This window comes from Oncorhynchus masou, chromosome 21, assembly GCF_036934945.1.
Source record: "Oncorhynchus masou masou isolate Uvic2021 chromosome 21, UVic_Omas_1.1, whole genome shotgun sequence".
Lineage (NCBI taxonomy): Eukaryota > Metazoa > Chordata > Actinopteri > Salmoniformes > Salmonidae > Oncorhynchus > Oncorhynchus masou.
In genome coordinates, this window is record NC_088232.1 from 41,513,941 (window position 1) to 41,527,686 (window position 13,746).

A 13,746-nucleotide genomic window follows, 5' to 3' on the forward strand; every position below is an offset into this window, starting at 1 on the left:
TCTTTAATCCCCTTCGGCGTGTAGTACATGTTAGAACTGTGATATCTTTAACCCCCTCGGCGTGTAGTACATGTTAGAACTGTGATATCTTTAACCCCCTTCGGCGTGTAGTACATGTTAGAACTGTGATATCTTTAACCACCTTCGGCGTGTAGTACATGTTAGAACTGTGATATCTTTAACCACCTTCGGTGTGTAGTACATGTTAGAACTGTGATGTCTTTAAACCCCCTCGGCGTGTAGTACATGTTAGAACTGTGATATATTTAAACCCCCTCGGTGTGTAGTACATGTTAGAACTCTGATATCTTTAAACAACCTCGGCGTGTAGTACATGTTAGAACTGTGATAGTTTAAAACCCCCTCGGCGTGTAGTACATGTTAGAACTGTGATATCTTTGTCTAGGGTTCTTAGTGACTAAGGACTTCGATCAGTCATACATTAATGTTAAAAGCTATTAATTTACTATATCTGCCTTACCCTAAAAACAGAGTTTCCCACAAAGAAGCACATCTCTTTGAGACATGGAATTTCAAAATATATATTGTGAGATCATGTATGCCTTGCAACATGTGCTGCATTGAGTCAACACACTCTTGGAGAGGAATGGAGACAAGAGATGACACAATGTACATGGCGACAACACTTGGAAACAGGATGCTGCTCAGTGCTCTTGCTTCTTGTTGGTTGGCTGCCAATCCAGACTCAACCATTCCACAGTGGAAATGAGCAAACGGCCGATAAGAGCCCTGGGCTTGATAACAAGGGACGGCCGTGATTACCACCAGCGCCAGGCAGACAGCAGCTTTCCCGCTCAAAACCCATCTTCTCTGTCAGTATGGAAAGGCCTGGCCTGGTTACGGGTGGGGTAGAACGTCAGGCATCATGGCTGCATGAATACAGTTCCACTTAGCAAGGTCGTTGGCAATCCACACGCAAAAGTAAACTTGCAAAAAGGCTCTGTAGCCTGTGCAACGCAAACCCTAATCTGTGAGGCACTAAGGGAGTGGCTGGGAAATCTCCAGCTTCAGTTCCAGCTCTAGCATCTGAGTGCCATGTGTGGACCCCACCCTCTCCTCCCTCTCTCTCTCTCTCTCTGTCTCTCTCTCTCTCTCTCTCTGTCTCTCTCACACTCTCTCACTCACTCACTCACTCACTCACTCTCAATTCAATTTCAATTTAAGGGCTTTATTGGCATGTGAAACACATGTCAACATTGCCAAAGCAAGTGAAGAACATAATTTAAAAAAGTTAAATAAACAATACAAATTAACAGTAATGTCACGCCCTGGTCGAAATATATTATTTTTGTCTTCATTTATTTGGTCAGGCCAGGGTGTGACATAGGTTTTTTGTGGTGTGTTTTGTCTTGGGGGTGTATAGCATAGTCTATGGCTGCCTGAGGCGGTTCTCAATCAGAGTCAGGTGATTATCGTTGTCTCTGATTGGGAACCATATTTAGGCAGCCATATTCTTTGAGTATTTCATGGGTGATTGTTCCTGTCTCTGTTTGTAGTCACCAGATAGGCTGTATAGGTTTTCACGTTCCGTTTGTTGTTTTGTATAGTAAGTTATTTCATGTATAGTTCAATTTTCATTAAAGTACATGAGTAACCACCACGTTGCATTTTGGTCCGCTTCTCCTTCAACAGACGAACGCCGTTACAGAATCACCCACCACAACAGGACCAAGCGGCGTGGTAACAGGCAGGAGCAACAAAGGGAGGAATGGACATGGGAGGACGAATTGTTCGGAGAAGGACCCTGGGATCAGCCTGGAGAATATCGCCGCCCCAAAGAAGAACTGGAGGCGGTGAGAGCTGAGAGGCGCTGGTATGAGGAGAAACAACAGCAGGAGCAGGAGCAACAATATCGGGACTACACTACTTGGGAGGAAATAGACAGGTGGGCGGTCGACCCAGGGAGAGTGCCGGAGCCCGCCTGGGATTCGATGGAGCAGTGTGCTGAATGTTACGAGAGAATGAGGTTGGCGAAGCAAGCACGGCGGCGCGGAAGGAAGCCCGAGAGTCATCCCCAAAAATGTATTGGGGGGCGGCTCAGGGAGAGTGTGGCAGAGTCAGGGTTCAGACCTGAGCCAACTCCGCCTGTTTATCGTGAGGAGCCAAGGAGGAGACCAGAACCAGAGCCGGTGTTAGAGGTGAGCGAAGCAGAGACTGTGAAGGAGTTAATGGGGACATTGGAGGAGAGAGTTATGAGGGAGTTGCTGAGTTGGTGCTTTAGGTACAGTATTCGCCCGACGGAGCGTGTCGGGGATTTGATGGCACCTGGGTCAGTGCTCCATACTCGTCCTGAGGTGCGTGTTCGCCGGCTGGTGAAGTTGGTACCAGCCTCACGCACCAGGCCTCCTGTGCACATCCCTAGCCTTGCACGTCCTGTGCCTGTGCCAGCACTGCTCTCAAGATCTCCAGTACGCCTTCACGGTCTAGCCCATCCTGTGCCACCTCCACACACCAGTCCTCCGGTGGCAGCTCCCCGCTCCAGGCTTCCTGTGCGTGTCCTCGGCCCAGTACCACCAGTGCCAGCACCACGCATCAGGTCTACAGTGCGCAACGCCTCTCCAGCGCTGCCGGAGCCTTTCTCCTCTCCTGCGCTGCCGGAGTCTCCCGCCTGTTCACCGCTGCCCGAGCCTTCCTCCTCTCCTGCGCTGCCGGAGTCTCCCGCCTGTTCACCGCTGCCCGAGCCTTCCTCCTCTCCTGCGCTGCCGGAGCCTCCCGCCTGTTCAGCGCTGCCAGAGCCTTTCTCCTCTCCTGCGCTGCCGGAGTCTCCCGCCTGTTCAGCGCAGCCAGAGCCTTCCTCATCTCCTGCGCTGCCGGAGTATCCCGCATGTTCAGCACTGCCAGAGCCGTCCTCCTCTACAGCGCTGCTGGAGTCTCCTGCCTGTTCAGCGCAGTCAGAGCTGCCAGCCTGCATGGAGCAGCCTGAGCTGTCAGTCTGCATGGAGCAGCCAGAACTGCCAGTCTGCAAGGAGCTGCCAGTCTGCAAGAAGCCGCCAGAGCTGTCAGTCTACATGGAGCAGCCAGAGCCGCCAGTCAGCATGGAGCAGCCAGATCCGTCAGTCTGCCAGGATCCGCCAGTCAGCCAGACTCTTCCAGATCTGCCAGTCAGCCAGACTCTTCCAGATCTGCCAGTCAGCCAGACTCTTCCAGATCTGCCAGTCAACCAGACTCTTCCAGATCTGCCAGTCAACCAGACTCTTCCAGATCCGCCAGTCAACCAGACTCTTCCAGATCCGCCAGTCAACCAGACTCTTCCAGATCAGCCAGGATCTGCCAGAACCGCCAGCCAGCCAGGATCTGCCGGATCCAACTACCTGCCTGAGCTTCCTCTCAGTGCTGAGCTTCCTCTCAGTGCTGGGCTTCCTCTCAGTGCTGAGCTTCCTCTCAGTGCTGGGCTTCCTCTCAGTGCTGGGCTTCCTCTCAGTGCTGGGCTTCCCCTCAGTCCCGAGCTTCCCCTCAGTCCCGAGCTTCCCCTCAGTCCCGAGCTGCCCCTCAGTCCCGAGCTTCCCCTCAGTCCCGAGCTGCCCCTCAGTCCCGAGCTTCCCCTCAGTCCCGAGCTGACCCTCAGTTCCGAGCCGCCCCTCAGTCCAGTGGTGTTCTGGGTGAGGACTACTAGGCCATGGTCGGCGGCGAGGGTGGACTATCCTAGGACGCGAGGAGGAGGGATAGAGTGGGGTCCACATCCCGCGCCGGAGCTGCCACCATGGACAGACGCCCACCCGGACCCTCCCTATTGTTTTGATGTGCGTCCGGGAGTCCGCACCTTAGGGGGGGTTCTGTCACGCCCTGGTCGAAATATATTATGTTTGTCTTCATTTATTTGGTCAGGCCAGAGTGTGACATGGGTTTTTTGTGGTGTGTTTTGTCTTGGGGGTGTATAGCATAGTCTATGGCTGCCTGAGGCGGTTCTCAATCAGAGTCAGGTGATTATCGTTGTCTCTGATTGGGAGCCATATTTAGGCAGCCATATTCTTTGAGTATTTCGTGGGTGATTGTTCCTGTCTCTGTGTTTGTAGTCACCAGATAGGCTGTATAGGTTTTCAAGTTCTGTTTGTTGTTTTGTATAGTAAGTTATTTCATGTATAGTTCATTTTTCATTAAAGAACATGAGTAACCACCACGCTGCATTTTGGTCCGCTTCTCCTTCAACAGACGAACGCCGTTACAAGTAAACATTACACTCACAAAAGGTCCAAAAGAATAAAGACGTTTCAAATGTCATATTATGTACGAATAGTTAAAGTACAAAAGAGAAAATAAATAAACATGAATATGGGTTGTATTTACAACAGGTCACAAATATTGCTGCTGTGATTTGCACACTGTGGTATTTCACCCAATAGATATAGGAGTTTATGAAAATGGGGTTTGTTTTCAAATTCTTTGTGGATCTGTGTAATCTGAGGGAAATATGTGTCTCTAGTATGGTCATACATTTGGCAAGAGGTTAGAAAGTGCAGCTCAGTTTCCACCTCATTTTGTGGGCAGTGTGCACATAGCCAGGTCTGCCCCCTGCAGATTTTCTCAATAGCAAGGCTATGCTCACTGAGCCTTAAGTGTGGGTCAGTCACAGTGGTCAGGTATTCTGCCACTGTGTACTCTCTGTTTAGGGCCAAGTAGCATTCTGGTTTGCTCTGTTTTTTTGTTAATTCTTTCCAATGTGACAAGTAATTATCTTTTTGTTTTCTCATGCTTTGGTTGGGTCTAATTGTGCTGCTGTCCTGGGGCTCTGTGGGGTGTGTTTGTGTTTGTGAACAGAGCACCAGGACCAGCTTGTTTAGGGGACTCTTCTCCAGGTTCATCTCTCTGTAGGTGATGGCTTTGTTATGGAAGGTTTGGGAATCACTTCCTTTTGGTGGTTGTAGAATTTAACGGCTCTTTTCTGGATTTTGATAATTAGTGGGTATCGGCCTAATTCTGCTCTGCATGCATTGTATGGTGTTCTACGTTGTACACAGAGGATATTTTTTGTAGAATTCTGCATGTAGAGTCTCAATTTGGTGTTTGCCCCATTTTGTGAATACTTGGTTGGTGAGCAGACCCCAGACCTCACAACCATAAAGGGCAACAGGTTCTATAACTGATTCAAGTTTTTTTAGCCAGATCCTAATTGGTATGTCAAATTTTATGTTCCCTTTGACGGCGTAGAAGGCCCTTCTCGCCTTCGTGCCATGTCTCTCAGATCCTTTACAGCTTTGTGGAAGTTACCTGTGGTGCTGATGTTTAGCCCGAGTTATGTATAGTTTTTTGTGTACTCTAGATGGAATGTGTATTTGTGGTCCTGGAAACTGGACCTTTTTTGGAACAACATTATTTTGGTCTTACTGAGATTTACTGTCAGGGCCCAGGTCTGACAGAATCTGTGCAGAAGATCTAAGTGCTGGCCTCTTTGAGGGAGTGGGGGGCATGGAGTGGGCAGGAGGGGCAGAGGTCTGATCTGAGGGGGCCTAAATGGGGTATGGACATGGTTGACTTGGGGGAGTGTTGATTGGTTGGGGTGGGGGTGTGGATGTGGCTGGTGGTGCTGTAGTCTGGATGTTGGTCCTCTCGGTGTGGGTTTTCTATGTGTAGGTCCGGGGGAGGGACCCGCAGGTCTGGGAGAGTGTCTCACTGGTCTGGGCAGAGTGTCTGTTGATCTGTTGCTCGAGTGTTGTTGCCACCCTTTCCTGCTGTGTTCTAAGGTTGTTTGTGCCTGTGTGTAGTATTATGTGGCTGGGTGACCCTAGTTGGTCCTCAGACAGAAGGTCTAGGGCTCGCTCGGTATTTGGAAATCAGAGTTTAGACACTGTGTGTTTGGAAAAAAGTTTATTTTCTTGTATATATTTCCCATTTGAGTCCATAAGGATGTCCTCAGTGGGTGTGGGGGTTTGTCAGGAGGACTATCAGGGTGGCTGAAAGGGGGTGGAATCCCCTGGGCTCGGGGTTCTTCATTTGTCTGTCCTGCTGTGATGTCAAGGCTATGGTCAGGGTCTGGGGTGGACTGTTCTGCTCTGGTGTTCAAGACTTTGGTCAGGGTCTGGAGTGGGCTGTTCTGGTGGCTACTCTGCGGCGGTGGCTAGCTCTCTAATGGGTTGTTCTCTGTCACACGTCATCGTTCTCACCCTCTCCTCCAGCACTCTGATCCTCTCCTCTAGTGCTCTGTTCTGCTTCTGCTCTTCTCCTGTTGATGTTGTCTCACCACAGTCCATGGTGCAGATATGTCTCTCCACCTCCATCTCTCCAGGTCCGGTTGAGGGAGTGTTGTTGAGCTGGACTATTTTTTGTGCTGACTGGAGTGTGTTCACCTGCTGTTCCAGCTCCACCTGCCTTACCTCCAGCTGGGTGAATTTATCCTTCATTTCAATGAGGGGGTACTTTGTGCTGGGAGGTTGACTTTCCGCTTGTGAGGTTGTATAATGAAGAGGTCTGGTCTGACAAGCTCAGGGTGAGGGTATCTTTCTCAAAATAACTTATCCAGCTAAGATATGTCTTTGACTATGCTAAAGTCCAGCTGAAACTGTTTGGGGTTGCCCAGCACCATTAATGTTCCAGACCTGTACAGGTTGATATTGGCTGACTCAGTCCTCATTGTTTAATATCCTGAGTTTCCACCCATTGCTAACACCCCCCCTTAACAGAGGGGTAGTGTGTTAGTAAAGCAGTGCGCCATGCCAGGGGATGGTCTGTGGAAGATTAAGTTATGTTCCAATTTCTATAATAGTCAGCAAAATGTGTCTTTTGATATTTCATAAGGAGCTTCTTGTTGTATTCATTTTGTGCCATATCATTTTTTACATGCAGAGGGTACTGTATTGTAATGACCTCTGAACAGCGGGAGGGGGCTTCCAAGGTCTCTGCATTTGGTGGGATAGGCTGTGAAATGCTCCTGCCATTGATGGGCTCAAGGGCTTTGATACCTCTCACCTCACACCTCAGTGCTAATTGAAGTTGCATTCAGATATGTTCTTTCCTTGCAAGCTTGGAAGCCTTAATTTTGCATTCCGTCCTTATAAAGTAAAATGTATCATTGTAATGTACTTTTCTTCATGGCTTTAAAAGTAGCTTCAGACTAAACATTACTCACTCAGTTCCAGGTTGGATGGTGTTTTCAGGTTTCTGTTTGTTAGCTTGGAAATAAGAGTCTTTGGTATTAAAAATCCTTTGAAAATCAGGTTGTAGGTTTGGAGATGAAGTGAAGGTTATGTTGTGGAGGGTTGTATCCTGTATACAGAACCAGTGAAAAGTTTGGAGACACCTAGTCATTCAAGGGTTTGTCACGTTCTGACCTTAGTTCCTTTGATTTGTCTTTGTTTTAGTATGGTCAAGGCGTGAGTTGGGTGGGTTGTCTATGTTCCGTTTTCTCTGTTGTGTTTGCGTTTGGCCTGGTATGGTTCTCAATCAGAGGCAGGTGTTGTTAGTTGTCTCTGATTGAGAATCATACTTAGGTAGCCTTTTCTCACTTGTGTTTCGTGGGTGTTTATTTTCTGTGTCTGTGTGTTCCACACGGAACTGTTTCGGTTGGTTATTTCACGTGTCGTTTATTGTTTTGTTTCAGTGTTTGCTCTGTTTTAATAAAGAGCATGAACACATACCACGCTGCGCATTGGTCCTCCGATCCTTACTACTCCTCCTCGTATGAGGGTTTTTCCTTATTTTTACTATTTTCTTCATTGTAGAATAATAGTGAAGACGTCACAACTATGAAATAACACATATTGTCACGGTCTGAAGAAGAGAGGCGAGAAGGATCGGAGGACCAATATGCGGCGTGGTAAGTGTCCATGGTTTTAATAGGAAAACTCAAACATGAACACAAATACAAAACTTGAAAACCGAAACAGTCCTAACTGGTGCAGAAAACACAAAGACAGGAAACAATCACCCACAAAATACCCAAAGAATATGGCCACCTAAATATGATTCCCAATCAGAGACAATGACAAACACCTGCCTCTGATTGAGAACCACTCTAGGCAACCATATACTTACCTAGACAACTAAACTGAACACAACCCCATTAATCTAATAAACCCCTAGACAAGACGAAACACAATAAATCACCCATGTCACACCCTGGCCTAACCAAAAGAATAAAGAAAACAAAGATGACTAAGGCCAGGGCGCGACACATGGAATCATGTAGTAACCAAAAATATTTTTTTAAGGTAGCCACCCTTTGCCTTGATGACAGCTTTGCACAGTCTTGTCATTCTCTCAACCAGCTTCATGAGGTAGTCACCTAGAATGCATTTAAATCAAGGTGTGCCTTGTTTAAATTTAATTTGTGGAATTTATTTCCTATTTATGAGTTTGAGCCAATCAGTTGTGTTGTGACAAGGTACGGGTGGTATACTGACGATAGACCATATTATGGCAAGAACAGCTCAAATAAGCAAAGAGAAATGACAGTCCATCATTACTTTAAGACAGGAAAGTCAGTCAATCCTGAAAATGTCAAGAACTTTCAACATTTCTTCAAGTGCAGTCACAAAAAGTGCTATGATAAAACTGGCTCTCATTAGGACCATCACAGGAAAGGAAGACCCAGAGTTACCACTGCTGAATGATAAGTTCATTAGAGTTACAAGCCTCAGAAATTGCAGCCCAAATAAATGCATCACAGAGTTCATGTAACAGACATATCTCAACTAGAGGTCGACCGATTAATCGGAATGGCTGATTAATTAAGGCCGATTTCAAGGTTTCATAACAATCGGAAATCAGTATTTTTGGACACCGATTTGGGTGATTTAAAAAAAAAAATTTTTTTTACACCTTTATTTATCCTTTATTTAACTAGGCAATTAAGAACAAATTCTTATTTACAATGCAGCCTACCAGAAGGCAAAAGGCCTCCTGTGAGGACGGGAGCTGGGATTAAAAATGACAAATAAAATGAAAATATAGGACAAAGCACACATCACATCAAGAGAGACACCACAACATTAAATAAAGAGAGACCTAAGACAACAACATAGCATGGCAGCAACACATGAAAACGCAGCATGGTATCTTCACAACATGACAACAACATGGTAGCAACACAACATGGCAGCAGCACAACATGGTACGAACATTATTGGCCACAGACAACAGCACAAAGGGCAGGAAGGTAGAGACAACAACACACCACGCAAAGCAGGACAACTGTCAGTAAGAGTTTCCATGAGTCTTTGAATGAAGATGGGTCTCCCCTTCAGGGCACACAACTTCACCAGCAGTTATCTTCCATCTATAAACACCAGATTTGTTGCTACAGTGTGAATTCATACAATGGAAAACATATTTTTCACCCTCAGTTTCTACTGCATCTGTTGTATTTTGTCAGGAAGGAGACTACAGCTGTTGTATTTTGTCAGGAAGTAGAGTACAGCTGTTGTATTTTGTCAGGAAGTAGAGTACAGCTGTTGAAAAGTACCGCTGTTTTGGAAACAATTGAAATGTGTCCTTTTGTCATTATTGCTTTGAGTTTGATGTGGTCCGTTATGCTTGCATTTCTTATTCTATGTAGTTTGAAATATGACTAAAATAACACAATATACACAGAAATAAGTTGCCACTAAATTCTCACGTCTCCAAATTAAACAATGTTATGTAACTTGACTTCTGTTGAGGTTTGGGGCCTGTAGATGGTAGGATATCAGAGCAGTGTTTCTGATATTGATACAGACAGTGAATGGCGCTCAGCTGGCTTCCTGCTCTTCCTGCTCTAACCAGTGGTGCACTCAGCCTTTGTTGAAGCTCCTATATGAAGGGATGTGAGTATATGAAAAGCTGGGCTCTGTAGTTGGATCCACATGCAGGGATTTTACAGAGTGAGTGAACAATAAACATTTCACGGGCTATGAAATCAGGTGGCTTTGTTTTTTGGCTGACATTTTCACAGAAACATGAGAAAGTAAGACATTCTGGAATGTCCAGTTTTTATGATTTGGCCCTCAGTGACTGTTGTGCATGTGGTAACTAGGCAACATTAATACAAAGCAAATACAGACCAGAAAGTGAATAAGAACCCATGTTCCAGATGGAATTCACAGCGCTGAAAAGTAGACTGTCATAGAGAACGCCACGTCAACAAAGGGGAAAGAGAATAGACATGGAACACACATCTTTACTGGTGTCGAAGAAATACAGTTTGAATTCTTCAAATCCTTTATCAGCGTATTCTATCCCAAACCCTTGACTTTACTCCCAGTTATCCACTCAGCAACACCTACAGGAATCATCACTGGAATCACTTGACAGTGTCTGGCCAAAGTCTAACTGGTATCTCTCTGCTAGCGGAGCTTGGGGGCGTATTGTGACCTGGAGTCAGTCAGGGAATGTTAAGGTCAGTCCAGAGTAGCTGATGAGACTGAATTATATTAATTATAGTTGAATCTGGGTAGCAGGGTGCTTGATCTAGGATTCCCTCTCCTAACCATTGAGATAAAGCCTATCTGTGTTTTAACTCCAACACTGTCTTGTCTTGACATGTGGCTGGACTATGTCTCCTAGTTCTCTCATCAAGCCATGTTGAGTCAGAGGCTTGTGGACTGTGGTTGTTATGGTCTTTGTTGTTGGCCTTTACAGCGAGGCTATCTGCTCTTTGTTGAAGGTCAAATGACTTAGAGGCTAAGATCCACAAGTAACTTCATTGTTTAGAAATGTTCACATTTCACTGAATTAGATGACGTGCGTCTAGCTCTAAATTCCACAGTATTTTAGTTAGGTGTTATAGGCCTATCATGCTGTCATGTGTCATAATGGGTGTGAGTGGTTAATGGCATGACATGATATTGTCTCTAAGCCTTTACAGTGAGAGGTTCAAAATAAAGTGATAAGCTACTAAACTCCCTCATTTCTCTTAATTGTTATCTTTCGGGAAATGTTAGGTAAACCTATCCAATGTGCCACTGGTTAAAGCCTGATAAATGGCATTCCTGTGATATGAATAATGTGGCTATTATTCGTCCTTTATAATGAAAAGTGATTCCTAAGAGATTCCTAAGTGATTTGGAAACATACTGTGTGTGTACGGTGTACTGTACTCATTGTACCAGCCTGTTTCCTCATAGACATTAATATGTGTCATGGTAATGATTGGTTTGACAGACTCGATTGCCCCGGTGTTGTTAATGACTGTGTCCTTCCTGTTTTTCCCTCCATAGAGACCTGAGGTTCAACAAAATCAAGGACTTGCAGCCCGGCTCCTTCAGACGGCTAAAGAACCTCAACACACTGTAAGTCTCCCTCCTCTCCTCCCTTCTTCCTCCTTCCTCCCTCCTCTCCTTCCTTCTTCATCCTTCCTCTCTCCTCTCCTCCCTTCTTCCTCCTTCCTCCCTCCTCTCCTCCCTTCTTCCTCCTTCCTTCCTCCCTCCTCTCCTCCCTTCTTCCTCCTTCCTTCCTCCCTCCTCTCCTCCCTACTTCCTCCTTCCTCCCTCCTCTCCTCCCTTCTTCCTCCTTCCTTCCTCCCTCCTCTCCTCCCTTCTTCCTCCTTCCTTCCTCCCTCCTCTCCTCCCTTCTTCCTCCTTCCTCCCTCCTCTCCTCCCTTCTTCCTCCTTCCTCCCTCCTCTCCTCCCTTCTTCCTCCTTCCTCCCTCCTCTCCTCCCTCCTCTCCTCCCTTCTTCCTTCTTCTTCCCTCCTCCGTCTTTCCCCTACATACTCAGCAATTGAAGAGATTGTCATTTAATTGGTCCTGGAGAACTCACTGCAAATGTGTTTAAACTGAGCGTTCAAATATACACTAATGCAATCGGCACTCATCAGGAGTCGACTACTCCTGTTAGCCCCATCTCTTCCCAGAAGCACCCAGTTCTCTTTGTATATCTTTTGTCCCAAGACTCGGAAACACGTCACAGCATTAGTTTCCCCTGGAAAGTCCTGCAATCTTGCATACAGTCAGTCAGTCCACAAACAAAGACACCGAGGGGCAAATTCTCGCTCTCTATTCTGCTGTGGTTTCACACATGTAGGTTACCTCATAATCTGGTAGGAATGTATTTTTCCCCTTCAATCTCCCAGCCATCTATCATGTGTCAGCCCTGCCAGCCTGCTAGTCTACAGCCAGCCATGTGTCAGCCCTGCCAGCCTGCTAGTCTACAGCCAGCCATGTGTCAGCTCTGCTAGTCTACAGCCAGCCATGTGTCAGCCCTGCCAGCCTGCTAGTCTACAGCCAGCCATGTGTCAGCCCTGCCAGCCTGCTAGTCTACAGCCAGCCATGTGTCAGCCCTGCCAGCCTGCTAGTCTACAGCCAGCCATGTGTCAGCCCTGCCAGCCAGCCAGCCATGTGTCAGCCCTGCCAGCCCTGCTTGTGTCAGCCCTGCCAGCCTGCTAGTCTACAGCCAGCCATGTGTCAGCCCTGCCAGCCTGCTAGTCTACAGCCAGCCATGTGTCAGGAATCAGCCAATGAGCCTAGTGCCTCTGAATATGAAGGGTAGGGAAGGTAATGTCAAAGCAGAGAAAGCTCAGATGAGATGTTCCTACAGTAGCAGACCACCTGCTAGCCATGTTGTCTGTGGAGTTCCATATTTCACGGCTTTCACCTCTGTCTTACAGACTGATAAATAGCATCGTGTCTGAAGCCTGCTGGGAGACAGTTCAATATTAGTGTCTCAGGCAGACAGAAATAGATGCCTGGCTCATATGTGAAGGAAAGACTGCAGCCTGGGGCCTGCTGCCTGTCTTTTTCTGCTTGGCCTCTGACAGACTGTACCTACACTTAGAAAAAAGGGTTCCAAAAGGGTTCTTTGGCTGTTCCCCTAGGAAAACCCTTTTAGCTTCCAAGTAGAACCCTTTAGGTTCCAGGTAGAACCATTTTGGGTTCCATGTTGGAAAGTAGAAAGGCCAAATGTTTTCAGAAAAAAGAGCTAGGTGAGGACTTAGGAGGCACGTTTGGCCCAAGTAATGTTCTGCTTATACATATCATATTATTTTCCAAACTTATTTCTTTGCATTAATGGCATTTTCTATGGCATTGAGTTAAGGGATCACCAACTCAAGATTTTGCTATGTTGCAGAAAGTCTATGACAGCCATTATTGATCCTTGTCCAGATTATACCCCATGGACCTGAAAGCCATTAGAAATGCAAAACAAATTGTGACCGTGTGTAGGAATCAAACCAGATGCTTCATAGTATAGCTACAGTGTAGTGTGGCAAGGATGAAGGATCTCACATATACTATGTACTCTGAAAGATGAACTGTGTTTAGACTGGCCAGCATGGATCACTTTAAATTAGTATCTACGAGTCTGCACAGATTCACTTTGTGTAAGTCTGATAGTCCACTGTGAGATCTTTATTAATGGCCATTCTCTTGACTTTACAGCCTCCTCAACAACAACCACATCAGACGGATCCCCAGAGGAGCCTTTGAAGACCTGGAAAACCTCAAATATCTGTGAGTTGTTATGCCTTTATGTCAATGTTATTCCCTTCTGGATGTCAAGTCGCAGATGGACTGGTTTCATTGAAACAGTGTTTCATTGAAACATGATAGGCAATAGGCAAAAGGTTGTAGTTCAAGTTTCACTCTTCGCCTTGTCGGCTGATGATAAAGCATGGCTAACCCTGTCTCGGGCTTGTGTCTGGAAACAGAACACACACACACACACTCTGTGGCTGTAAACTGGACATTGCTAGACGGCTTAGTCAGAACAGAAAAAAGTGTGTCAGTGTGGTACAGGAAACGAAGTAAGACAAAAAAAGAACCCCATTATCTAATCCTGTGAGTTTATCTGTCTGCGTGTGGTGACCTGAAGGCAATAA

The 13,746-nt window shown here is 46.4% G+C and overlaps 1 protein-coding gene across 2 annotated transcripts in view; it reads left to right on the forward strand.

Annotated features, from left to right (window-relative positions):
• LOC135508362 (peroxidasin-like) overlaps positions 1-13,746 on the forward strand; it is an 84,870-nt gene that overhangs the window by 12,758 nt on the left and 58,366 nt on the right. For both annotated transcript variants that reach the window (XM_064928490.1, XM_064928491.1), the window contains exons 2-3: positions 11,148-11,219; positions 13,307-13,378. In XM_064928490.1, coding sequence (XP_064784562.1) covers positions 11,148-11,219; positions 13,307-13,378 — 144 coding nt within the window. The remainder of the gene's footprint in view (positions 1-11,147; positions 11,220-13,306; positions 13,379-13,746) is intronic.